The 26,995-nt window shown below is 37.8% G+C and overlaps 1 protein-coding gene across 4 annotated transcripts in view; it reads right to left on the reverse strand.

The window, feature by feature from the left end:
- LOC136858427 (tRNA wybutosine-synthesizing protein 3 homolog) overlaps positions 1-26,113 on the reverse strand; it is a 76,256-nt gene extending 50,143 nt beyond the window's left edge. The window contains exons 1-2 of one of the 4 annotated variants that reach the window (XM_067137962.2): positions 25,968-26,113; positions 24,207-24,439 (exon numbers count right to left, since the gene is read on the reverse strand). In XM_067137962.2, the coding sequence (XP_066994063.1) occupies positions 24,207-24,377 (171 nt within the window). In that variant the 5' untranslated portion in view covers positions 24,378-24,439; positions 25,968-26,113. Of the gene's footprint in view, positions 1-24,206; positions 24,440-25,538; positions 25,562-25,620; positions 25,769-25,967 lie in introns of those variants that run through there. The other 3 variants (XM_067137959.2, XM_067137960.2, XM_067137961.2) reach the window with 3 other exon arrangements.
- Between the last annotated feature and the right edge of the window lie 882 nt (positions 26,114-26,995).

The raw sequence follows: 26,995 nt of genomic DNA on the forward strand, positions 1-26,995 counted from the left end.
GCCTCTTTCGGTAATTCCAGTGAGTCAGCCGACCAGTGAGCTCCCAGCCAACTAAAGGCCATGGTTGGCCTTTCCAAGCATTGTTCTTTTCATCTGGTTTCCCCACAAGACTCTGAGAGTTGCACTAAGAATGTTCTGTCTCTAGCTGCACTGCAAATATTCTGGTACATATCACCTGAGCTATAGAAAGGAGGCTAGCCGTGAACAGTCAGTCAGTGGTGGAGCCGGCTGTCGCTAGTGTCTCACCGAAGTCTGAACAAGGAGTGGTAGTTGCAACGGAGTGTAGAGTTGTGTAGCTGGACTGAAGACAGTTGTTGGCTGCCATCGGGGTATCGTCGGGTATGGGGAGAGAGAAGGGGGTAGTGCACGCGCACACACTTCTGTAGACTAAGGACTACCATCATCAGCGACTGGAACATCTATTGTAACTGTAATTGGATCCATGTCAATGGACGTTGTTCGTTGTGAGTAGTATTGTCCTGCTGGTTAGCAATGTTAAGCTGTTGCCTTTTAGTTGTTCACTGTGTTTGAATGTGTGAATTACTGGACTGTCTCTGGAGTAAAACCAAGGAACAGTCACTGTGTGTTGTGTGGCCAGTAGCCTGTGTTCAAACTTAGATATCTGCATGCACCTGCAGAGTGTGGTGACTGGACTTTCTAGTGAAAGGCCTGCAATCAGGATTATCATGTAACGACTGTCCAACTGGAGGCCTGATGTGAGAGACTTATAAATAGGCATCAATTAGTGAGTGTGGTCAGTCATGGTTGAACAGAGTTGTCTGTGTATATAATGGTCTCCCATAAATCCAACCCCTTGTCCACGCCATGGGAGATGGGCAAGGTCATAAACGATGGTGATAATGCTTGTTGTTTAAAGGGGCCAACATCTAGGTCATAGGCCCCTAAAGGTACAAAATGAGACAAAATATAATGACAATTTAAAAGTCCAAAATCATCCACTGACCAAAATTCAAAACGTGATGATGAAGAATGAACGGGTGAATATGAATTTAAAACAATCAGTGGATCCGACCCGCAATGCCCCACATTCCCAGAAACTATCGTAAAAGAATATTATTATTGACCAAGGGACTGCTTCTAAAGCACAATCCGAATCGATGATGCTTCAAGGTCTGTCTAGGGAGGTCAAGTCACGAATGCTTCTTATGGAGCCGCCATATTGGGTCTTTACGCGAGCATAACCAAAGGCAAGTGTATTCGAATTTAGAGGATTTTGGTGCCGTACATTGAAATAAAAACAAAATACCAACTATTTTTAATAAAGAATTGAATTAGGCATCTACTTTTCATGTATATATAACTATAACTCTATAACACCCAAATGATATGAATATATTCACAGCTATTTGAATAGGAAGATAATTAACAGAGCCTTAAATTCTTTTTTTTTTTCTTTTTTTTTTTTTGAGAAACAAGAATCAACAGAAAAGCTCATGTCCTTACAATTTTGTCTTACTGTGTTTCTTATTAATATCATCTGTCAAATGCATAATCTTATTAACAGAAACATAGAAATCTGTACAGTACCTGTGTCATATTATGATTACCAGTACACTTCGCACTTCGATGAAATTCAAGCCATAATGAGGGAAAATAATATCCATATTTTTGCTATTAGCGAAAGCTGGCTTACACCGAGCATACCCTCTGGTATGGTACAACTTGACCGGTATTCCCTCTTACGTCATGATAGATCTGATGGCAGAAGAGGAGGTGGGGTGGCCTTGTACTGCAGAAACGATTTAAAAAGCCGGGTGATATGTGTATCATCTAACAATGCACAGCTAGGGCCAGAATTCATGTTTGTTGAAGTTATTATTAACCAACAGAAACTCCTTATAGTTGTTGTATACAAGCCGCCCAAAATAACAAATATGACTGAATTCGAATTTCGCTTACTTGACCTACTGCCTAGCTACGAGCATATTATTGCCGTAGATGACTTCAACATTAACCTGCTTACTAAAACGCACGAAACTAAACAATTTATTGACATGTTTTCTTCCTGTGATATGACCATCCTCCGTTTAGAGCCTACTAATACTTACACAGAAAACTACGAAACACACACGCTCATTGACCACATTGTGACAAATAACCCAAACAAAGTCATAACTCACGGCCAGATTCCAGTCCCAGCCATCTCCACTCTTGACCTTATCTACCTATCCTACTCCCTCCGAATGCCAAAATATAAACCTAAGTATGTTATTTCCAGAAACACAAAAGACATGGATATGGACGAGTTAAGACATGACGCTTACAATCTACCCTGGAATGACATACTCCTATTGCTAATAGACGCGAAAGTAGACAAGTTCAACTCCCTTGTAATCACTCTGTACGATAAACACGCCCCTAAGCGACAGATAAAAGTTACACGCCCATCTTGTCCCTGGCTAAATAGTGAAATAAAAAACATGATGGCCCACCGCGCTGCACTTTACCGACGCTTTAAACGAACTCATGACCAAAGTGACTTCGAAAATTATCGGGTTCTTAGAAATAGAGTTAAACAGTCCATTAGAAACCGTAAATTTACATATTTGCAAAACATGACTGCAAACATGAATTCTGGCAGTGCTTGGAACGTGCTTTGTTCCTTAGGCATAGGGAAACCTCGACAACAACCCCATGTGCCAGACATACCACTCGATAAGTTAAATGAGTTTTTTACTGAAGAAAGAACACCACCTAATGTACTAAATTCCCCAAACTCGGTACCCAACTCCGTTATGAACCCTTTACCTGACCAACAACATTTCATATTCCACCCTGTTACTGCTAATAAAGTTAACTAAGTATTATATTCTATCAAATCAAAAGCCAGAGGAGTGGATGATATCCCTATAACTTTCTTACACAACATTATTGGTGCTGTTTTACCAATTATTACCCACATTTTCAACTACTGCCTTAAAAACAGAACCTTTCCTTCACTATGGAAACTAGCTAATGTTATCCCTGTGCCTAAGAAACCTGACCCCTCCCTACCATCCGACTACAGACTAATTTCTATCTTACCAGCGATTTCCAAAGCACTCGAGCGTCTGGTTCACGAGCAGGTGTTGGAATACTTAAATAACCATTCTCTCCTAGACCCATTGCAATCTGGCTTCAAGAAGGGACACAGCACAGCAACTGCCCTGCTCAAAGTGACTGATGACATACGGCACGCAATGGACCAAAGACTAGTGACAATACTTACTCTCCTCGATTTCAGTAGCGCATTTGACACTATAAACATCCAGACTCTATTAAACAAGATGCAATCTTACTACTTCAATCAACGAACTATTAATTTATTTTCATCGTACCTCAAAAATCGCTCGCAACGAATTATAACCCTTGATCAAACCTCTCACTGGCGAACCAGGAAGGAAGGCACGCCGCAGGGTAGTGTTTTAGGCCCATTGTTCTTTATTTTGTATATAAACGACATTTCCTCTAATTTAAAGAATTGTAGCTACCATCTTTATGCGGACGACTTACAAATTTACTGTGACTGTAAGACCTCTGATTTGCCGCATGCCATAGCAAGCATCAATGCTGACCTTCAGCGACTTAACGCTTACTCCTTGAAAAATTCCCTCCTTCTTAATCCCTCCAAGATGCAAGCAATCATTATTGGCTCTCAAAAATTGTTGGCCACACTAAGATACGAAACTATTCCTTCAGTTATACTGAATGGTAGAGTTATCCCATTCAGCCAAACTGTGAGAAATCTAGGAGTGGCAATGAACGAAACTTTAAATTGGTCTGAATATATTAAGAATGTGTGTAAAAAAATATTTTCGATACTTCATTCGGTTAAAAGAAACAGCGATATTTTACCTTGTATAGTGAGAGTCAAACTCATACAAACGCTAGTGCTTCCCGTCCTCGACTACTGTGACGTCATTCTGGTAGACGCAACAAAAGAGCAGACTTCGAAACTTCAGCGAGCGCTTAAATGTTGCCTTAGATTTATATACAGTCTGAGTTATGATACACATGTCACCCCATACTATCACACTATTTCATGGCTGAAACCTGACAAACGACGAATGTATCACATACTGATACAGATATACAGACTGCTCTCTGAAGACAGACCACTATACATTTCATCCCAGCTTAAGTATTTGTCCTCCTTTCACAGCAGTAATACCCGCTCTGGTTCCTCCCTTTCTATTCCTGTTCACCGCTCGTCCATGTACAACAATTCCTTTGTTGTGGCGGGTTCTAGACTTTGGAATTCCCTGCTTGTCAGTGTCAGAAATTCCACTTCATTACTTAAATTTAAGACTGCTTGCCGAGACTATCTGCTGAATGCTGCTGACTAACTTGTATGACTGGAAAGAATGAATGATCGTATGAATGTGAGTTAGAAAAGTGTAAGATATTTTTGTGTAGGTTATTATTTATTACATAATATGTACTCAAACTCTGCTCTCAATGATGTGTACAGTGGTTAAGTGTAAGAGAAGGCCAAGAGCCCTAACTTCGCCACCTACAAAGGCATGATAAATAAATAAATAAATAAATAAATGAAATACTGAACTTGAAGTACTGTACTTAAAGTACTAAAAGACAGTTTTAATAAATCACCTTCAGCATTTTCTTTATTAAGAAAGTAATTCCCGATACTGTGTTTCTAAAAGGTTACTCCAGTATGCTGACAAGCACTGAATGGCTCTTGAGTTGAGTGCATTAAATTATGTATGGTAACTGTTGTTATCCATTCTTGTTGTATTTCTTTGGGTTCTAAGGCAAAACTACTCTGCACATGTGCAACAAGAGTAATGTTCTTAGCTACTCTTAACTAGTTTATTGATAACTCATGCAGCTATATAGTACAAAGTGGTGGTGGTGATTACTGTTTTAAGAGGAAGTACAAGTGGGCAACCATCCTCTATAAACACTAAGCAGAAGGAAACAAATGGAAGGGGTCCAACACTTCGAAAAATGAAGGTATCGGCAAAAGAAAGATGAAGGCCACAAAGTGCGTGGAAATGAAAAATTTCCTAGGCCTCGAATGCGCTAATGTCGTCGCAGTCGGAAAAGAACAAGTGTTGACCAGAGGAAGTCGGATGGGCTAGAATAGGTGAGAGCCTAACACAAGTAAATGAAAGCAATGTAAAGACTCAGCTAAGGGCCTCGTAGTCACAACCCAAACTGATTTCCCCCTGTGGGCGGGGGCAATAGAATAACACCCACGGTATCCTCTGCCTGTCATAAGATGTGACTGAAAGGAGCGTTAGGAGCTCCTAACTAGGGAGCGTGGGTTGGCGACCACAGGGCTCTTAACCGAGTCCTAACATGCATCATATAATAATAATAATAATAATAATAATAATAATAATAATAATAATAATAATAATAATAGTTAAGAAAATTAAAGCCATTGGTAAACAAGATTCCATAAGAAATAGAAATTCAGTCACTATTAAGTTGAGTTAACCTAGGTTAGGCTATTTTAGGGATTACATTAGGATATTATGTTAGGCTACAGTACGTTAAATTACAGTAGTTGGTTAGTGCAAGTGTTGTAATCTTTAAATATTTGTCCAGCCATATAATGTACTCCATAGAGCATTTAAGATGAATGAAATATAGCTGTAAATAATAACTACAGTACAGTATAAGACTGCTATTAACAATTGTTGTTATAATGATGGCAAGCTGGACACAAATTGCTGGTTTGAAGTGATAGGCCAGCAAAATTAACCAATTACGGTTAAAATTCCTGACCTTACCGGGAGTCGAACCTGGGACCCCTGTGACCAAAGGCCAGCACGCTAACCATATAGCCATGGAGCCGGACACATGAAAAGGAAATACTACTCTTACACATTTCCTGTTACTTTTCTTGCTTGCTTGGAAAAACAATTCTCTTTCTTTGGGAGGTTTCCTATTATAATTATGTCAAAGACTTGGGTGGATTAGGGACGTTGAAAATAGTTCACGTTCATCTGCCCTCTTTAGTTCAAATTGCGATTCTTTAAATTTATGCTAGAAGAAAATATTAAAAATTAAATAATTGAAGTTCAACCAATTCAATACATAAAAGAAAGAAATGTAGTAAATTACATTCTTATTTAAATGGGACCGGTTTCGACCCTAGTCCAGGTCATCGTCAGCCGTAAAAACAAGTAGGCGAAATCACACAATGTTTATGAATATTGGAGAAATGGGTCAGTTTCACACTCTGTCAGGCACAAAATATATAATATATAATATATAATATATAATATATAATATATAATAAGACCTATAAATATAAAACATCGTTCATATAAACATATTATTATTCAGGAATAATACGAATGTATAACTTCATTAACCGCGCACAAGACGGAATTATCTGTAGATTGCCATTTGTCATGCCTACAGTTTTGTACCCAATGAGCTCTCCTTTGCTTATTTCTCAGGAAGCGAAACATTCTAATTCCGTCAGTTGTCTTATTTTGACAATTCAGTGCGGCACAGTATCCCATTTTCCTTCTAATTACAAGTAATACCAAATACAGTAGAGACAATACACGACACTTCCGGATTTAGCCTTGTTAAAATAGGAAACAAGTCGCAAGTGGCGCTCCTAGTGGCTTGACCTGAAAATTCGTGCTAAATTCAAATATCAATGGAAATGTATACATGGAAATGGATAAATAAATTATGTCTAGAAAGAAAGTGTTAATAAGATATTAACTTTAAAGTTGCTAAAGCAATTCTGGACAAATGAATGAAGAATTATTTAACAGGTTATTATTTAAAGACTGAAATTAGACATATAATCAAGGTGTGAAATGAACTGCTGTGAAAGGGCTTGATCTTTCATTTATGCATTACTTTTTTAGCTTTAGAATTCCTGCCTGAACGTTCACAGCTAGATTTTTCTTTTTTCTCATTTAAAAGCATTGTATCATCATATTAAAACACTTGTCAACAAAAATATCGGCACATTCCTTACACACATGATTCAATGAATTTACATATTTTCTTCAGTGCTTGACAATGCATTATGGCATTCCAAACAGGGTAACTTGGAACACAACCAGCCACACTCATATGCATATGTATTTTCTCTGAATTAAATCAAACCCACAGATCACACCTACAACAACACATCAGTATTGAAGGTTAACTGCTGCAGGCAAATGTTCACTAGACATGGGTTACATCTAAATGGTAATGGAAAAGCAACTCTCTGTAGACAAATTGCTACAATTATCACCAGAGATTTGCAAACTAATCTGTACTTAAGAAAACCCATACCACTAAACTGGCACATACAGGGAAACTTGCCAGAAAACCCAGACCCTTAAATCAAGATTTATGTACAAGGATCTGGGTTCCAGGGAAGTTCTCAACTCATGAGTCAAACATTACCCAATTGCAACAGTCAAGTTTTAGGGAGGAAGGAAGTCTGAGATTGCTCTTGGTAAACTGTCAGAGTGTAGTAAATAAACAATTAAAATTCGGTACATTGATGGAATCTTATGAGACGGATGTGGTGATAGGAGTGGAATCGTGGTTGAGAGAAGGGGTGGGTAATACAGAAGTATTTCCAGAAGGGTATACAGTCTATCGTAGAGACCGAGGAGATAAAAAGGGAGGAGGGGTATTTATTCTGGTGAAGGAAACTTATTGTTCGCATGAATGGTTTACTGATGAAAGGGATGAAATATTAGGGATAAAATTAGTTTGTGATAATATGAAGGAGGTGGGAATTATAGCAACATATAGGCCTGGAAGAGAGGAAAGAGACATGGAAATATTTGAGAAAATAATAGATTATACTCATACAAACAATAATGATACGGTAATAATTGGGGGAGATCTAAACTTGCCTGAAGTTGAATGGAATGGAGCTGCAAGTGAAACTCATGAACAGAAACTAGCAAATAAGTTAATTTGGGAGGGAGGATTTACACAAGTAGTACAAGAACCAACTCGTCTCAATAACTTGCTAGATGTATTCTTGGTTAAACCATGGGAAATTGTTGATAAATCTGAGGTAATTGAAGGAATAGGTGACCATAAGGCTGTAATAATGGATGTAGGACTTGTACCAAAAATGCTTAATAAGAGGGTCACAAAAGACAAGAAATTATACAGAAAAACTAAAGTTGATGAATTTGGGACTTACCTTAAATCACAATTCAGTTGTTGGATAAGTGAAGGGAATAATGTGGATACACTTTGGGCTAAATTTAAAGGAATCATTTGGGAAGGAGAGAAGAGATTTGTACCTGTTAAGAAGGGTAAAATGACTTCAGACCCTGTTTATTATACAAGGGAAATAAGAAAATTAAAAAGGAAATGTAGAATAGTAAACAGGAAAATCAAAGAAGGTAGGGAGAATAGAGAAATTAGAAAACAGCTAATGAGGGAACTGAATAGAGTGAAAAAGGAAGCAAAAGAGAATTATATGAATGGCATTCTTCAAGAGGGTAATGACCACAAAGGGAAATGGAAAAAGCTGTATTCATATATTAGGAATCAAAAAGGAAAAGGAATCCAAATTCCTACAATGGTGGGAGAAGGGGGTGAACACTATTTAACAGATACTGAGAAAGCAAACCTCTTTAGTAGGGAATTCCGAGATTCAGTAGAAGATTGTCAGGACTTGGAAACCGTAACAGAAGATAGAGAGGGAGAGACACAGAGGGAAACAAGAAGCTTCTCATTCACAAATGAATTTTCAGAGAAATCCAACTGCTTCAGCAAGGAAAAGCAGCAGGAAGTGATCAAATTACTGGGGAGATATTAAAGACAATGGGGTGGTATATAGTGCCTTATTTAAAATTTCTCTTTGACTATGTCATAAATAATAGTGTGATACCAAAGGAATGGAAGGAATCTATAATAATACCAATTTATAAAGGAAAGGGTGATAAAAGGAAATCAGAGAACTACAGACCAATCAGCCTGACCAGTATAGTTTGTAAAATACTGGAGAGTTTAATATCAAAGTACATCAGAGGGATATGTGATGATAAAAATTGGTTCATGAGAAGCCAGTATGGATTTAGAAAGATATAATTGTTTACAGGGAAATAAATAACATTGAGGATTGTTCAGAATTACAAAGGGACCTTGACAGTATCCAAGAATGGGTTAAAGAAAATAATATGAAGATTAATGGAGGCAAATCAACTGTTACAACATTTACAAACAGGAGCTTTAAAACTGAATTTGAATATACTTTGGATGAGGTAATTATCCCAAAAGATGGCAAATGCAAATACTTAGGTGTGAGATTTGAAAGTAATTTGCACTGGAAGGGGACTACTTAAAGGATGCAACAAAGAATTAAAAGAAAAAAGTTACTTAAGTATGGTTCGTCCATTATTGGAATATGCAAACAGTGTTTGGGATCCTCACCAAGAATACCTAATAAAAGAACTAGATGGTGTGCAGAGGAAAGCAGCAAGGTTTGTAACAGGGGATTTCAGGAGAAAGAGTAGTGTATCAGAAATGTTAAAGGAACTTGGGTGGGAAACTTTAAGTAAGAGAAGGGAGAAAACTAGACTTATAGGATTATATAGAGCCTATACAGGAGAAGAAGCATGGGGAGATATCCGTGAGAGGCATCGGTTGGAAAATAATTATATTGGTAGAACTGACCACAAGTACAAAATTAGGAGGAATTTTAGCAGAAGCGATTGGGGTAAATTTTCTTTCATTGGGAAGGGCGTGAAGGAGTGGAACAGTTTACCAGGGGTAGTGTTTGATCCTTTTCCAAAATCTGTACAGATATTCAAGAAGAGAATAAACAACAGAGATAATAAATTAAATTTTAGAGGGCATTCGACCAGTGCAGGATATTGTCAATAATAAATGTGTGTGATTAAATTAATTCCATCCCCTGGTCTAAGGAGTTTGGACAGCCCAAGTAGGGGACTGCCTGTAGGGGTGAAGTACAGTGGGGACTTTGAGGGCCCTGGGACCGCTACGGTAGCTGTGAAGGCCCTTCAGGAACTCTGAAAAGTGGTGGCAAAAGGGACTCTGGTTAAGACGCAGCAGGTCGTTATGCTACTTAGGTTCCAGAATGGGTAAAATATAAATATGTAAATAAATTCAGTGTTAACTTTAATCTTATACCAGTTGTATAGTATTATTAGAAGTAATTTCACATACCGTACTGTATATGAGTTGACTATGTTTGTAAGATATTATAAGTAGAATTTTGTAAACAATATAAATTTGTTAAGGATGATGTGTGTGTTTAATAGAAAAAATTTTTAGCATAAATTGTATAATATTGTATTCTAGGAAAATTTTCTGCGTCTCCTGTTAATTTAAAATTTAGTGCTTGACAATAATGTATTTTAGTGTACCATTTGCCACCGAGGTAGACACCTCATTTGCAAATAAAGAGATTTTGATTTGATTTGAAAATATGTGTATCATATTTTAAGCAAGTTAAAATATGGATCGAGCAGGTCAGAAGATTATGAAGTACTATAAAAATATCTTTGTCACTGGAAGAACATATATGCAAACACAATATTACTTAAATTTTCTTGTCACGAGGGGAATGGGAGAAAGACCGCGCATTCTTCTCTATTTCATAGTTACTGCAGCCAAACACAGCACATACCTTTTCCCTCATGTTGAGGGGAGATATCAAGGAATGACACATGCTACTACTTTATTATGTCAACTCTCTGAAAACGCCTAAATAACACCGAAAACTTCACACACAAATACACGTGCTCTTATGACAGAATCAGTAGTTCACAGGTCAATCCGCTAGAGAGAGCTCTAATAGCTGCCCCTCGATATCTCGCTGAGTGTCTCTACTGTATTTGGTAATAATCACATCATTACATCGGGCACGCCCACATAACAATGATATTTAAGACCCAATATGGCCGCCACCGCAAAGGATTGTGGTACCAATATAAATGGTCCGTTCTTGGACACTATAAATTTTCCAGCTAACTCATTCCTGGTTGCCAGCATTTCGCCCCCGTGTGCTAGGCTGGGTTCGTCAGTTGGTACCTAGCACACCTACCAAGACGCTGGCTAGTGCATACCGTGGAGGCCACTGCGTAGGCTAATTGTAGCCACTGGCAGTGCCAATGCACTATGAGAGACCCTGGAAAATTTATAATGTCCAATAACGGACCATTCATAATGGGTTTTTTTTTTTTCGTGTGGCTATTTCTATTACATGTAATAAATATCATTTTTGGTCCGTATTGATAATATTAGATTGAAATAATAACATTAAGTTATTTATTAGACCACCTAATCAATACAAAATCGTCTTGGATGATTTACATAAATTTGTTAGCTAATAATGGGACATGTTTCGCCTTCCCTGAAGGCATCATCAGCCATAGTCTTAACCTTAAATTAAAAATAAGCGTCTAAATAACATGTAGTAATGAAATGAATTTTAAAAATCTTGAAGAGATTTGAAGTAAAATAACATTAAAAATAACAATGATGGTTTGAAAATACAATGTGATGAGATACAATAGTGGAAGTATTAACAAAATTAACATTAGAAGGCTGCTAAAATAAGTACAATGGATAAAACAACAGATTGTTATACAACAAGTAGTAAGATTGCATAAAAGTAAAGTTGATAGTCAAGGCGGTTATAATTAGACGATGGCGAAAAATCTTATATAATCAAAGTAAAGAGGAAAGAATAAAAGTTGAAGTTAGTAGAGAGATCCAAAGTTCATCATGATCTTGAAGATAAAAGACGAAAGTCAGATGCATATGGTGAAGTTGAAGAACAGTTTCAAATAGGATCACTATGGACCATCTCAAAATTTGAAGTGATGTTCAAATGTTGTAAATTGTGAGTTTGTAGATATTCTAGTTGAAAAAGCATATAAAAGTGGAATCTGTAAATGGAAGCAAGAAACGTAGAGTTAATTGTGTGAAAAGATATTTGAAAAATATTGAAGTAGAATCGTATGCACTTACCATTTGACGGTGACAAAGATAGCTTGTAATATTATGAGTTAGAAGAATTTGCAACCGTAGACGTCTTGCTACGTGTGTTATAACTGAAGTTTTGTGCTGGAGGGGGATCTGTTTGCGTTGACGTAACTATTGGAGGGGGGCTGCTATTGGTGGGAGGGAAGGAAGAGAGTGTATTACTGCGCGTGTTGTAACGGTGTAAGGCTATTGGAGGGAGCGATGTTCCGGTGGGTGTGGCTATGGGTTTATTGGTTGTATTTGAATTAGAGGTACTAGCGGCGGGGGAAGGGAGGGGGGTATATTAGCTGTAGGGGAGGTGGGAACTCTAATTGATGTGAGGTTGAAGATTTTTAAGAATTTGTTGGTGAGGGAAGTTGATTCTCGTAATAAATATAGGACTCATTTGACCATCTCTCAGAAATTACCCCCACTTGAATGGAGCTCATTTTTAAGGTACACTGACATCAAACTATCTTACGTATTAGACAAGAAACAGAAAACCCTAAACCATAAATTACTTTGTCTTCAAGAAAACAAATGTAAAACTCCTGACCAAAATACAAACAACAAAGTGTCCCCTTCCCATTTGACTAACATTCCCACTACAATCAACCTATCTAATGCAACCTTCTCTAACCAAGAATTAAATCTATTAGATAAAGGCATCAAACATAATTGGCCCAATCACAAAAAGGCAGAAGACATCATCACTACCATCGCTGAAACCGAAACTAATATCGATAAACAAATCCCAATTGATAAACAGAATGACGTACGATATGAAGTAAAAAAGAAACTCCCAACTTTGATTAATGAGATAACATCTAATAATAACTACAATGTCTCGAAACAAATTCTAAACCTGAAATCCAAAATCCATAACAACAACATAGTAATTACAAAAGCAGATAAAGGCAACACCATAGTAATAATGAACAAACAAGATTACATCAATAAAACTGAATACCTATACCTTAATTAACAAAGATCCAACAAACAAAATACAGCGTAACTTAAAGAACCTTCTTAAAAATTCTAACTTCATTTTAAATGATCAAGATTATCAGAAATTAACTGTAATGAACCCAAAATTACCTACAGTCAGATCACTGCCCAAAATTCATAAAAATGATGTCCCCATTCGGCCTATAATTAATAGTATCAATAGTCCTACCTATAAAACCTCTCAATTCCTACACAAATTCCTAAAAAAACACTTCAAATTTCACAACTCCAACCCCATAAAGAACTCGATTGAACTTTGTAATTCCCTAAATAATTTCAGTCTACAACCAAACCACGTTTTATGTTCTTTTGACATCACCAACATGTATACTAATATCCCTATCAACAATACTATTAACATCATAAAAAACAATCTGTTGAAACATAGCACATTGAGTAAAATCGAAATTGACGAATGGTTAAAATTACTTAATTTCGTTTTAGACAACAACTATTTTACCTTCAATAAGAAAATTTACAAACAAGAAGGTCTAGCGATGGGAGACCCATTGTCTGGAATACTAGCCGATATATACTTAGATAATCTCGAACATAGTAAGATTATTAATAACATCAACGGACTCTGTCTTTGGCATCGCTATGTTGATGATACCATAGCTATCATTGATAAACAAATCAACAACAGCAATAACATACTATCATTCCTCAACAACTTAGATAATAATATTAAATTCACTAAAGAAGATGAGTTCAATAACTCTTTGAACTTCTTAGATATCAAAATCACACGAGCATTGAACAAATTCGACTTCCAAATATACAGAAAACCCACCTTTTCTCCAACAACCATAAAAAATGATTCTTTACATCCCAACTCACATAAAAAAGCCACTTATCACAGTTTAATATATAGAGCATTAAAGATCCCTATGTCCTCTACTAATTTAAAGAAAGAATTACTATTCATCAAGGAAATAGCTAAATTCAATGGATTTAACACGAGTATGATTGATAAAATCATCAATAAAACCAAACTGAAACTAGCTACCAATTTAACCCCATTAAAACCCGTCAAACCAAAATACGCTAAATTCACGTTCACTAACCATAGCATTTACCCGATAACCAATTCATTAATGAAGCACGAAATAAAAATAGCCTACACAACAAAAAACACTAATCGTAATTTCTTCTTCAATCACAACTCTATCAACATCACAGACAATAGTTACTCTGGATCAGGAATATACAGACTGAAATGCTCTACATGTAATCTTTCTTATGTTGGCCAAACTGGCCGCAGCTTCTCTACCAGATATGCCGAGCATTACAATGCCCAAAGACACAACAAATTCTCCGCAATGGCCAACCATATGAGGGACACCGGGCATAAATTCACCACAATAGAACAAGACCTCCATATCCTAAAAAAGAGTCGATAAAAGCAAACTCATGACAGAATATGAAAACTTATTTATTTTCCTCGACCAACATTTTAATAAAGATAAAAATCTAAACGACACTATTGATAGAAAAAGCCCCTTGTATGAACAGATTCTTATTTTATTACGAGAATCAACTTCCCTCACCAACAAATTCTTAAAAATCTTCAACCTCACATCAATTAGAGTTCCCACCTCCCCTACAGCTAATATACCCCCCTCCCTTCCCCCCGCCGCTAGTACCTCTAATTCAAATACAACCAATAAACCCATAGCCACACCCACCGGAACATCGCTCCCTCCAATAGCCTTACACCGTTACAACACGCGCAGTAATACACTCTCTTCCTTCCCTCCCACCAATAGCAGCCCCCCTCCAATAGTTACGTCAACGCAAACAGATCCCCCTCCAGCACAAAACTTCAGTTATAACACACGTAGCAAGACGTCTACGGTTGCAAATTCTTCTAACTCATAATATTACAAGCTATCTTTGTCACCGTCAAATGGTAAGTGCATACGATTCTACTTCAATATTTTTCAAATATCTTTTCACACAATTAACTCTACGTTTCTTGCTTCCATTTACAGATTCCACTTTTATATGCTTTTTCAACTAGAATATCTACAAACTCACAATTTACAACATTTGAACATCACTTCAAATTTTGAGATGGTCCATAGTGATCCTATTTGAAACTGTTCTTCAACTTCACCATATGCATCTGACTTTCGTCTTTTATCTTCAAGATCATGATGAACTTTGGATCTCTCTACTAACTTCAACTTTTATTCTTTCCTCTTTACTTTGATTATATAAGATTTTTCGCCATCGTCTAATTATAACCGCCTTGACTATCAACTTTACTTTTATGCAATCTTACTACTTGTTGTATAACAATCTGTTGTTTTATCCATTGTACTTATTTTAGCAGCCTTCTAATGTTAATTTTGTTAATACTTCCACTATTGTATCTCATCACATTGTATTTTCAAACCATCATTGTTATTTTTAATGTTATTTTACTTCAAATCTCTTCAAGATTTTTAAAATTCATTTCATTACTACATGTTATTTAGACGCTTATTTTTAATTTAAGGTTAAGACTATGGCTGATGATGCCTTCAGGGAAGGCGAAACATGTCCCATTATTAGCTAACAAATTTATGTAAATCATCCAAGACGATTTTGTATTGATTAGGTGGTCTAATAAATAACTTAATGTTATTATTTCAATCTGGCTATTTCTAGCCGAATGCAGCCCTTGCAAGGCAGACCCTCCGATGAGGGTGGGCGGCATCTGCCATGTGTAGGTAACTGCGTGTTATTGTGGTGGAGGATAGTGTTATGTGTGGTGTGTGAGTTGCAGGGATGTTGGGAACAGCACAAACACCCAGCCCCGGGCCATTGGAATTAACCAATGAAGGTTAAAATCCCCAACCCAGCCGGGAATCGAACCCGGGACCCTCTGAACCGACGGCCAGTACGCTGACCATTCAGCCAACGAGTCAGACATTCATAATGGTATTATAAATTTACTCATTCGGAACAAATATTTCAGATTCCCTATGGGAATCAACACCTATATCATCTGATGGCCAGGCAGGCATCAATTTTTGGTAGTGAGACAGGGTCTCTCATAGTGCATTGGGACTGCCGGTGGCTACAATTAGCCTATGCAGTGGCCTCCACGGTATGCACTAGCCAGCGTCTTGGTAGGTGTGCTCGGTACCAACTGAAAAGCCCAGCCTAGCACACGGGGGCGAAACGCTGGCAATCAGGCATGAGTTGGCTGGAAAATTTATAATGTCCAATAACCGTCCATTTATGTTGGTATTATAAATTTACTCATTCGGAACAAATACTTCAGATTCCCTATGGGAATCAACATCTATATCAAGGATTGTGGTAGCGTGACCAGACCTCCCTAGACAGACCTTGGATGCTCGTTGTCTAAAGGGGTCCAAAATCCAGGTCATCGGCCCCTCATAATGGTACCTATTGTGAGTAAAACAGAACCATGATATTTGTTATGCTGCGGTACTAATCAAAAGTAGCGTAGACTCACAGTATTCCACACATTACGGTACTACTCACAGGTAATGTAATACACGCACATAACGTTTCTCACATTGCAGCGCCACTTACACACAACACAAACTTACGGTGTTCCTCACATAGGTGTACTTATCACAGGGACTCATACTATCCCATAGTGTTCCTCACATAGTGGGTACTAATCACAGGCAACCGAGACCCACAGTGTCACTCATACAGTGATACTAATCACAGGCAATGCCCAGGCCCATGGTGTTTCTCACATAATTTTCACACCAGGCAAATGCCGGGGCTGTACCTTAATTAAGGCCACGGCCGATTCCTTCCAACTCCTAGGCCTTTCCTATCCCATCGTCGCCATAAGACCGATCTGTGTCGGTGCGACGTAAAGCCCCTAGCAAAAAAAGTTTCTCACATAATGGTACTAATTACAGGCAACGTAAGCCTGTGGTGTTCCACATGTAGTGGTACTAATCATGGGTACTGTAAATACCATCCTGATTCACACTCTGTTGCTACTAGTCACAAAATTATTGTATACCTAATATAGTGGTTCTACTTGCAAGTAAAGGCGACCCATGGTGTTCCCTGTGTGATGGTACTAACTACAAGTAGTCTCTACGTTCTAATTCAATCCCTTGGTTGCCCCTTTTAGCCACCTCTTACGACAGGCAGAGGATACTGTGGGTATATTCTTCATCTGCATCCCTCACCCACAAGGGGTAAGTCATAAAAGCACGGAATTGCCTGGTGGGGTGTACAGTGGGGACTGCACGTATACCATGACCACTTCAGTAACTGTGAAGGCCCGGAAGGAACCCCAAAAAGTGGCAGCTAACAGGGCTCTGATGGTTACGATGTTGCTGCCTTATAGTATGTAGGGTTGGCTCCACAAAGGCTAAGGGGAAAAAAACCCTGATTAAAAATTACTTGTCTTCCAGAGCACGTAAGGCTGACACCCCACTCTGTAAATATTCAAGTTGTAAAATTTCAACAATAGAAAGCCAGATTGATTAATGGAGACAAACATGGCTTGGAAAAGGGCAATGATAATGGACAAACCATACATAAAAGGAAAAAAAATATAAAGCATAAGTCAGATTTATATACTGGAACCTGGAATGTGACATCTCTGTATCGCCCAGGAGCCCGCAAGGTGCTGTTGAATGAAACAGAAGCAGAACATCGTAGCTCTACAAGAAGTAAGGTGGACCGGAAGTGGAATTATAGAAATGCAAGAAGCTAGTATCCATAGTAAGAAGAAGCATGAGTTCCGCACAGGATTTGTGATACACCACCAGCTAAACCACACTGTAATTGGGTTTACAGTCTAGGACTATCAATACTCAGGATAAAGAGGAAATGTTTTAATCACTCTATAATCAATGCCCATGCACCAACGGAGGAATCTGAGGAAGAAAAGAAAGCATTGTTCTATGAACTTATGGAGAGAGCATATGATGGCTGCCTACACCATGACAATTAAAATAGTTGCTGGTGACCTAAATGCTCAGGTGGGAAGGGAACAAATATATAAACCAACAATTGGATCCTACAGCAAACATACCATAAGCAATGATAATGGAACGAGACTCGTATTATTTGCAGCACCTAGAAATGTGGTTGTGGGCTTATTATACCCACACAAAGACATACATAAACATGGACATTGCCAGTTAAAAACATAATTAACCAGATTGATCATGTGTTGATAGATGCAAGGCACAAGTCAGATCTCTTGGATGTAAGGAGCCTCAGATGCCCAAACATAGATTCAGACCACTTCTTGGTAAGGGCGTGAGTGAGCTAGGATCTCCAATGCATTCAAAGGAACCCAACCCAACATACCTAAATGCAATATAACAGCTCTAAAATCATCTGACCTAACGAGTTGGCTGTGCGTTTAAGGATGCGCAGCTGTGAGGTTGCATTCGGGATATAGTGAGTTTGAACCCCACTGTCGGCAGCCCTGAAAATGGTTTTCCATGGTTTCCCATTTTCACACCAAGTAAATGCTGGGGCTATACCTTAATTAAGGTTACAGCTGCTTCCTTCCCATTCCTACTCATTTCCTATCCCATCGTCGGCGTAAGACCTAGCTGTGTAGGTGTGATATAAAGCCAATTGAAAAAAAAAATATCCTCTAAAATTAAAAATCCCTGCCAGAAGAGTACAATACATATTCTTGAAGATGCTGAAGAGTGCAACAACATCAAATATCAGTGGGAAATGATTAAAAATCCATGGAGATGTCAGCAAATGCAACGCTGGAAACTTAAGCAAGAATATACAAGATCTCCATGGTTTGACGTTGAGTGCGAAATAGCAACAGTAGAGAAGGATGTTACAATCAAATTGTGCAAGAAGAATGATGGAAGTCTCTAAAGAAAAATGGAGGATTGAAAACAAGATCCATCAAAGAACAAAGAGAGAGTGGATGAAGGCAAATATCAAAGAAATTGAGCTTCTGAGGAATCCGAATGAGGCAAGGCAATTCTATAGAGATGTAAATGCTGCACAGAAACCCTTCTGTGGTAAAACTAGCCTGATAGAGGATGAAACAGGGAAAGCAATAAACATTTTTGAGGCCCGTATTGATGGATGACTTTATTTCTTATTAAGAAAGGATTTTATTCTCCACCTAATAAGTACATTGATATTATAATCCTTTCTTAGTAAGAAAAGAGAATGAAATAGGGAAAATCGTTAGTAAGGGGAACGAGATACTGTACGTGAAAGATGATGACAACATTTTGATGAACTCCTCATTATCAGAATTATACCAAGAGACTCAATAAATGTGCAAGGAGAAAATGACCCTGACAAAAATATAGGCCCACCAACTAGAGAAGAAGTGAGAAATGCCATGAAAAAATTGAAGAACAAAGAGGACAACAGGAACAGATGATATTCCAGCAAAACTGCTCAAGCAAGGTGGCAGTGAATTTTCTAAAAATAGTTACTTCAGTATGGAATGATGAGGAAGAGCCCCAACAATGTCCTATATATAAGAAAGGAGAATAATAATGAATAATATTATTGTTTTTACGTCCCACTAACTACTTTTGATGGTATTCAGTGATGTCAAGGTGATGGAATTTTGTCCTGCAGTTCTTTCACATGCCAGTAAATCTACCAACATGAGGCCGACATGTGAGCACGTTCAAATAACGGACTGGGCCAGGACTGAACCTGCCAAGTTGGGGTCAGAAGGTCAGTGCCTCAACTGTCTGAGCCACTCAGCCTGGCTAAGAAAGGAGATCAGCTTGAGTGTGATAGCTACAGAAGAATTACATTACTTAACTTGGGATACAAAGTATTCTCCAACGTACTACAAGGGCTGTAAATACAGTAGTGGCAATATTAACAGAATGCAATATTTAATGAACTAATAAGTATAACTGCATTACATTCCTTCAATGTAGTCACACCCAAAGTCTATTACCTTTTGCCAAATGTTGGGAAGCTGTTAGGAACCGTTGGCAAGGCATTCTCTGTTGATTACAGTGATGGAGGGCCCTACTGCGCGAAGTACAGATGCCACGTCAAGAAATCGGCAGCCTCAGAGGAGTTCCTTCAACTTCGGAACAGGTTGAAATAACAAGGACTCATGTCTGGTGAGTATGGAGGGTGTTCCAAAACCTCCAAATGCCACCGTAACAACAACAACAACAACAACAGCAACAACAACAATAATAATAATAATAATAATAATAATAATAATAGCATGTGGCCTCCGGAGAGGTCTGGTGCAGGTCTTTCAATTTGACGCTGTATAGGTGACCTGCGTCTATGAGGATGGGGCCCTACCTATGATGAATTCTAATGCTCAAGACTACACACACACACACACACACCCAGCCCCTGAGCCATTGGAATTAACTAATTAAGGTTAAAATCCCCGACCCGGCTGGGAATCAAACCCAGAATCCTCTGGACCATAGGCCAGCACGCTAAACATTTAGAGCTTGATATTGTTTCCGACAAGACAATGAGCGTTGTCATGCAACACGACAGGGCAATTGTCTCCCAATAAATGTGGGACATTTGCGCTGCATAGCTGGAAGCAGATGTTGCTCCAGAAATCGGCAATAGCAGTCACTGTTGACGGTTTGTTCCTCAGGCAGAGCATGCATAAGAATAACACCTTCATAGTTGTATGCCACGATCAGCATAAATTTCACCCAACTGGGTTCCTGATGAAATTTCTGTGGATGAGGCAAACCTGGATGTCACCATTCATTCAAATGATGCTTTAATTCAGGCTTGTAGGCTCGTGCCCATGTCTCATCAATGACAACAATAGGCTGCAGAAATGCGTCTTCTTCGTTGCGGTATCTGTCCAGGTGAATACCAGCCAGTGCATACCAGAGCCATTTCTGTACATCAGTGAGTTGATGTGGAACCCAATGGGATACAATTTTCCTCATGTTAAGACATTTCATCAGTATGTGCCACACCATTTCATGATTATGACCAACCTCTACGGATGATTCCCAGACAGTCCATCGATGGTCTACGGAAACGAGACCACTTACAATGTCAATTTTATCTTGAGGAACGGACGACCGACCTGTGCAGTGCAAATCCGCAGTCTCATTCTGACCCACATGAAACGCCTTGACCCATCATGCAACCATCCTATACGGTAATACATTCTTGCCATATGCTTCACGTAATCCTCGATAACATTCTGATGCAACCTTGATTTTAATCCACCAACGCTGATGACCTTTTGAAAACATGTTTTAGAGTGATGAAATCGACACTCTTAACTTCATTACATGTAACTAATCTCATTTTTAGGCCCGTATTGAACTATGCTATGATATATTAACAATTTGTTGGTTATTTTGATCCACCTTTTCAATACAAATTACAGTTTGTGTTGTTAAGTTGTAATGTTACAACACTAATTTACCGGGACATGTTTCGCTTTTATTCATAAGCATCATCAGCCTATACAATTGTCTCAAGGTTTGTCATATTTGGATTGTTGTTACAAATTTCATTACATTGAATGTAAATCTAATTTCATTGATAACAATATTTAAAACACAAGAATAATATACACATTAAAAATTATGACAATATGTTTTGCAATGTTAAAATGGAGTAACTCTTAATTCTAAAACACACTGACGTCCAAAACACAGTTTTTACAATTTGAAAATTTGGCTAAAAATTGTTTGCAATATTAAAATAAAATTGATTCAACTATAATTTTGGTATTAAAATTTGAGTCATAAATATAAATATTGGATGTTAATATGTAGGAGCTATAGTTTCTGAAGTGTGTTGGTTTCTAGAATACAGTAACATTTCAGTATTGAGAATTTTAGTTAAGAATTGTGCTCTCTAAATAATGTTATTTAAAAAGACTGTAATTTTGCATTATGCGTGATTAGTTTTGATGATAATCTAGAATTGAAGTCTTGGGTTCGTTGGAAAATGGCTTCTAGATTTGATGAAGCTTGCTGCTGCAGTTTGGCAATTTGATCAGAGGAAATATTGACATGTTTAATTCTTGTTTGTAGCGGCCAGACTCTCCGTTGGAAGTTGATTGTTTTGATGTAAGTTATGGTTAAAAGGGGGCTTCAATCCAAATTTTGAGTATCTGATTATGTTTCTTTCAATTTATAGAATGGAAGAAGCATCCCTTTGTCTGCTGCTACAGAATCTTGTGGACCTTATTGCGTTACTATGACTATTGTCTGTTGTGGCTCTACTCTTACAAGAATTAAACATGTCAATATTTCCTCTGATCAAATTGCCAAACTGCAGCAGCAAGCTTCATCAAATCTAGAAGCCATTTTCCAACGAACCCAAGACTTCAATTCTAGATTATCATCAAAACTAATCACGCATAATGCAAAATTACAGTCTTTTTAAATAACATTATTTAGAGAGCACAATTCTTAACTAAAATTCTCAATACTGAAATGTTACTGTATTCTAGAAACCAACGCACTTCAGAAACTATAGCTCCTACATATTAACATCCAATATTTATATTTATGACTCAAATTTTAATACCAAAATTATAGTTGAATCAATTTTATTTTAATATTGCAAACAATTTTTAGCCAAATTTTCAAATTGTAAAAACTGTGTTTTGGACGTCAATGTGTTTTAGAATTAAGAGTTACTCCATTTTAACATTGCAAAACATATTGTCATAATTTTTAATGTGTATATTATTCTTGTGTTTTAAATATTGTTATCAATGAAATTAGATTTACATTCAATGTAATGAAATTTGTAACAACAATCCAAATATGACAAACCTTGAGACAATTGTATAGGCTGATGATGCTTATGAATAAAAGCGAAACATGTCCCGGTAAATTAGTGTTGTAACATTACAACTTAACAACACAAACTGTAATTTGTATTGAAAAGGTGGATCAAAATAACCAACAAATTGTTAATATATCACTCTTAACTTCAACGCCACACATCATCAACACTATCAATTGGATGCCCGTCAAATGCATAGTACACATCGACAACAGTGCCACCTGACTGCTCCCATATCCTATTTGCTTGTTCCCGATCTCCTGTGAGTGTCTGGACTATGTTGCCACTGCTTTATTTACAGCCCTCGAATCTGACCGTCTTTTCTCAATTGTTCAGAGAGAGACTGGATCATATTTACCCTATGAAAGTCAACTATAGACCAGATCTTCAGCTTAAGGCAAATTTTGGAGAAGACAATCGAATCTAAGATTGGCATGCATCACCTCTCTGATTACAAAGCAGCATATGATAACTAGAACAGACAGAGAGCAATTGTATCATGCTGTGATTGAAATCAGAATTCCTGGAAAATTGGTAAGGCTGGTGAGAATGACAATGAGTGAGACACGAAGCAGTATACGAACAGAAGGAATGATGTCTGAGACGCGCTGGCATGTCTCCTTGTTAATTTTGCCTTGGAGAAGTGATGAGAGATGCAAACCTCCTGAGTAGGGGAACAATTTTCTATAGATCAGTGCAGATACTTACTCATGCTGATGATACAGATATAGTAGCAAGAACTATAAAGGTGGATAGGTGGGACGGTGGGTGGACGGAACAGGACGGGTCGGGACGGAACGGGATGGAGTCTTTGAAGATCTTCGGGAAAAGAGCTACAGAAATCGGAAAGCTTTAGCAATGGATCGAAATAAATGGCGGAAGATTTTTGAAGAGGCTAAGGTTTACAATGAACTACAAAGCCATAGAAGAAAAGATGTGTATGTATAAATGAGTGCATTTATTGGGTCATCCTGAAATAAATTACAGTAATGAAACAGACGGTGCTTTATTCGCAGGTACGAGATTGAAAATAGCACAGCTCAGACGACATCACAAGTAATAAACAAGGGTTGCCAACGTTGGGAAAATTAAGAGAATGTGAAAACAGATAATGGACAAAACATATATTGTTGGTTTTTAGACAAGAGAATTGGTCTGGAGAAGGTTGACGGTCTGATATACATAGAATATTTGTCTGGGCAGGTTAGACCAGTGGTATTCAAAGTGTGGTATGCGTACCACTAGGAGTATGCGGAGTCATCTTAAGGGGTATGCAAATTTATCGTAACTTGTTTTCGGTGAACAGTTCAAAAAAAGGGCTGATCCAGCTCCAAGAAGTCTTCACCACAGTCTGTCTTTAAGACCAAATATTAAAACAAATAGGAGAATAGACCTTTAATTACTTCAAACCGATTATAAGTTCAAACTATGAACATATTATGCTTTCATAAAATAAGGATTCTGGTCTAATTATTCCTTGAGCTTACCTCACAATACAGAATCACTCTACCAGAACAGGAACTTGTTGTAACAAAGTCATCTTTACTATTAATTAAATTAATCAAGTCTTCTATTGGTTTGTCAATAGAACCTTTCTGGCTTAAATCTGCACCACTGAGAATCTGTCGTTTTTGATTTCTGAACTCTAATGGAGTCATTTCAGAGCTAGTTAAAGTCTCAAGCCAAGTGAGTATCAATCATCACATACTTCATCTTTCATCTGCAAATAATACAAAATTATGTTAGTACAGTGATGAACCCAACTAAACATATACCAGTATTGTTAAAGAGCCCCATTACCAAACTTCCGTTGTGAGCATGTCTAAACCCATAGCAAAATTTAAATAGTGAGTAAAATACTTAAGTATTCCTCCTTATGTTTAAAAATGTATCAGGACTTGAGCAATAAGCTGAAACATAAGTATTAACAGAAAAATGATCCAGTAATAATTCATATACCGGTACCAGTAAAAATACATTGAGTAATTATCTTATTTATGAAGGAACAAGCTGAACAATTCAACTCGCACACTAGATCCGTGCCATAACTGGATACAGGACTTAGTACATGAAAACCAGTGACACAGTCCGTTAGGTGCGAAGTAAAATGAGTCACAAAGGAAGATAACAATATTCACAAATTAAACATCGTTTCTAAACGTTATAACGAACTAGTTCTATGAAAAAGCACGAGAATAACAATTTTTTTTTTTTTTTTTTTTTTTTGCTAGGGGGCTTTACGTCGCACCGACACAGATAGGTCTTATGGCGACGATGGGATAGGAAAGGGCTAGGAGTTGGAAGGAAGCGGCCGTGGCCTTAATTAAGGTACAGCCCCAGCATTTGCCTGGTGTGAAAATGGGAAACCACGGAAAACCATCTCCAGGGCTGCCGATAGTGGGATTCGAACCTACTATCTCCCGGATGCAAGCTCACAGCTGCGAGCCTCTACGCGCACGGCCAACTCGCCCGGTAGAATAACAAATATAGATGATGATGCTTGTTGTTTAAAGTGTCATCAGCCCACACAAAAACTTTAACAATGTTCCTAAATGTCTGACTGGTCACTATTCTTCCTAGCCTGCATGCAAGAGGTTCAACGGTTTGACTACGGGACCATCCGAAGAAAACTCCCGTATCCCAATCGCGAAAGATAGGTTAGGGACATTTTCTCCAAACTGAATTAAACGTGGTATAAATCAAACCAGTTAACGTGAGTATCTATTATAATTTAAACGTGCTTCCATTTCCTGACGCTCCTTTAGTTTAAAATTCTTATTCATCTTCCGGTCGTTGACTAGTATGTATTTAATACTTGCACTTGTAGATTAAGTTATGGGATCTTAGTTTGTTGTTAGACTGAAGAACTTATGAGATGATGAAAGTTTATTTATTTATTGCCTGGTAGTGATTGTAGTCTTGAGCGATTTCTGCCAATTAAAAAGCAGTCATCTCCGTACAGACCATGAAGGCCCCTGGAGGGGTAACGACTTCCACTATCCGTAACCCGGGTACTTGGTGAGGTTAGAGTGGTTGGTTAGCTCTACGCCCGGCTGCCTCTGCCCCCAGGAGAGGAACTAACCTGGTACTCATTTTTAGTGTAGGCTGAGTGAACCTCAGGGCCATGTGAACCGTAGGAGTGTGGATAAGGCAAGCGGCACTTGCCGGTAACTGAATATTATTGGCTATAACGTTTTGGTATTCGTTCGTGTATTTACGGAATTAGAACAAAATTTGATTGAAAGTACCTGTCATTAGTTGACATGACTTCTTCTTCTTCTCCTCTTCGTTTTTACTTGGACTCTGTTGCACTGCCTGCTCGATCTGCATCCGATGGCCACTTATAATATTGTTGTTGTTGTTGTTGGTGGTGGTGGTGATGCTACTTGGAATTTTATCTTAGATATTTCACCCAGTCTATAATCCCTTACTTGCTGAATAACACTAGAGTAGAACGCAGCCCGGAAGGCGGTTTCGTTGCGCAGAGAGAGACAGAAGTATGAGGTGCGGTGATGCCAGTGTGGCTACTCATAACAGCATGTATGTGTAAACATTTTTTCATCCAGTTATATCTTTAATTCCGAAGCGATGACCTATAATTTTTTCGGGCTTAAACGTTTCCTAAAAATCCAAATTAACTTTTAACATCAAACCCCGCGAAAGTGTTGGGGAAAATTTTCGAGATATCAAGGAAGGTAAATATAAGGTGAGAGAAATTAAAGGTGAAGGGCAGAGAGCATAACAACATGAATGTGTAAACATTTCTTCATCCAGTTATATCTTGAATTCCAAAACGATGACCTATATGTTTTGCGGGCTTAAACGTTTTCTAAAAGTCCAAATTAATTTTTAATATCAAACCCCGCGAAGGTTTTGAGGAAAATTTTCGAGATATTAAGGAAAGTAAAAATAAGGTGAGAGAAATTAAAGCCGAAGGGCAGACAGAATAACAACACGAATGTGTAAACATTTTTTCATCCAGTTATATCTTGAATTCCAAAGCGATGACCTATATGTTTTGTGGGCTTAAAAGTTTCGTGAAAGTCCAAATTAATTTTTAACATCAAACCCCGCGAAAGTGTTGAGGAAAATTTTCGAGATATTAAGGAAGGTAAATGAATGGTCCAGTTTCAATGCCGTAGGATATTCGCCTTTTTTTATACATATCAAATATTGTTGTACGCAGAACATTTTTATTGAAATCATCGAGGACCGTCACTGGCTTCTTCCTCTAAGGGTTCTTCTCTGGCGACCTGAACACAGCATTATTTTTATT

Source organism: Anabrus simplex, chromosome 1 (genome assembly GCF_040414725.1).
Source record: "Anabrus simplex isolate iqAnaSimp1 chromosome 1, ASM4041472v1, whole genome shotgun sequence".
NCBI classification, from domain to species: Eukaryota; Metazoa; Arthropoda; class Insecta; order Orthoptera; family Tettigoniidae; genus Anabrus; species Anabrus simplex.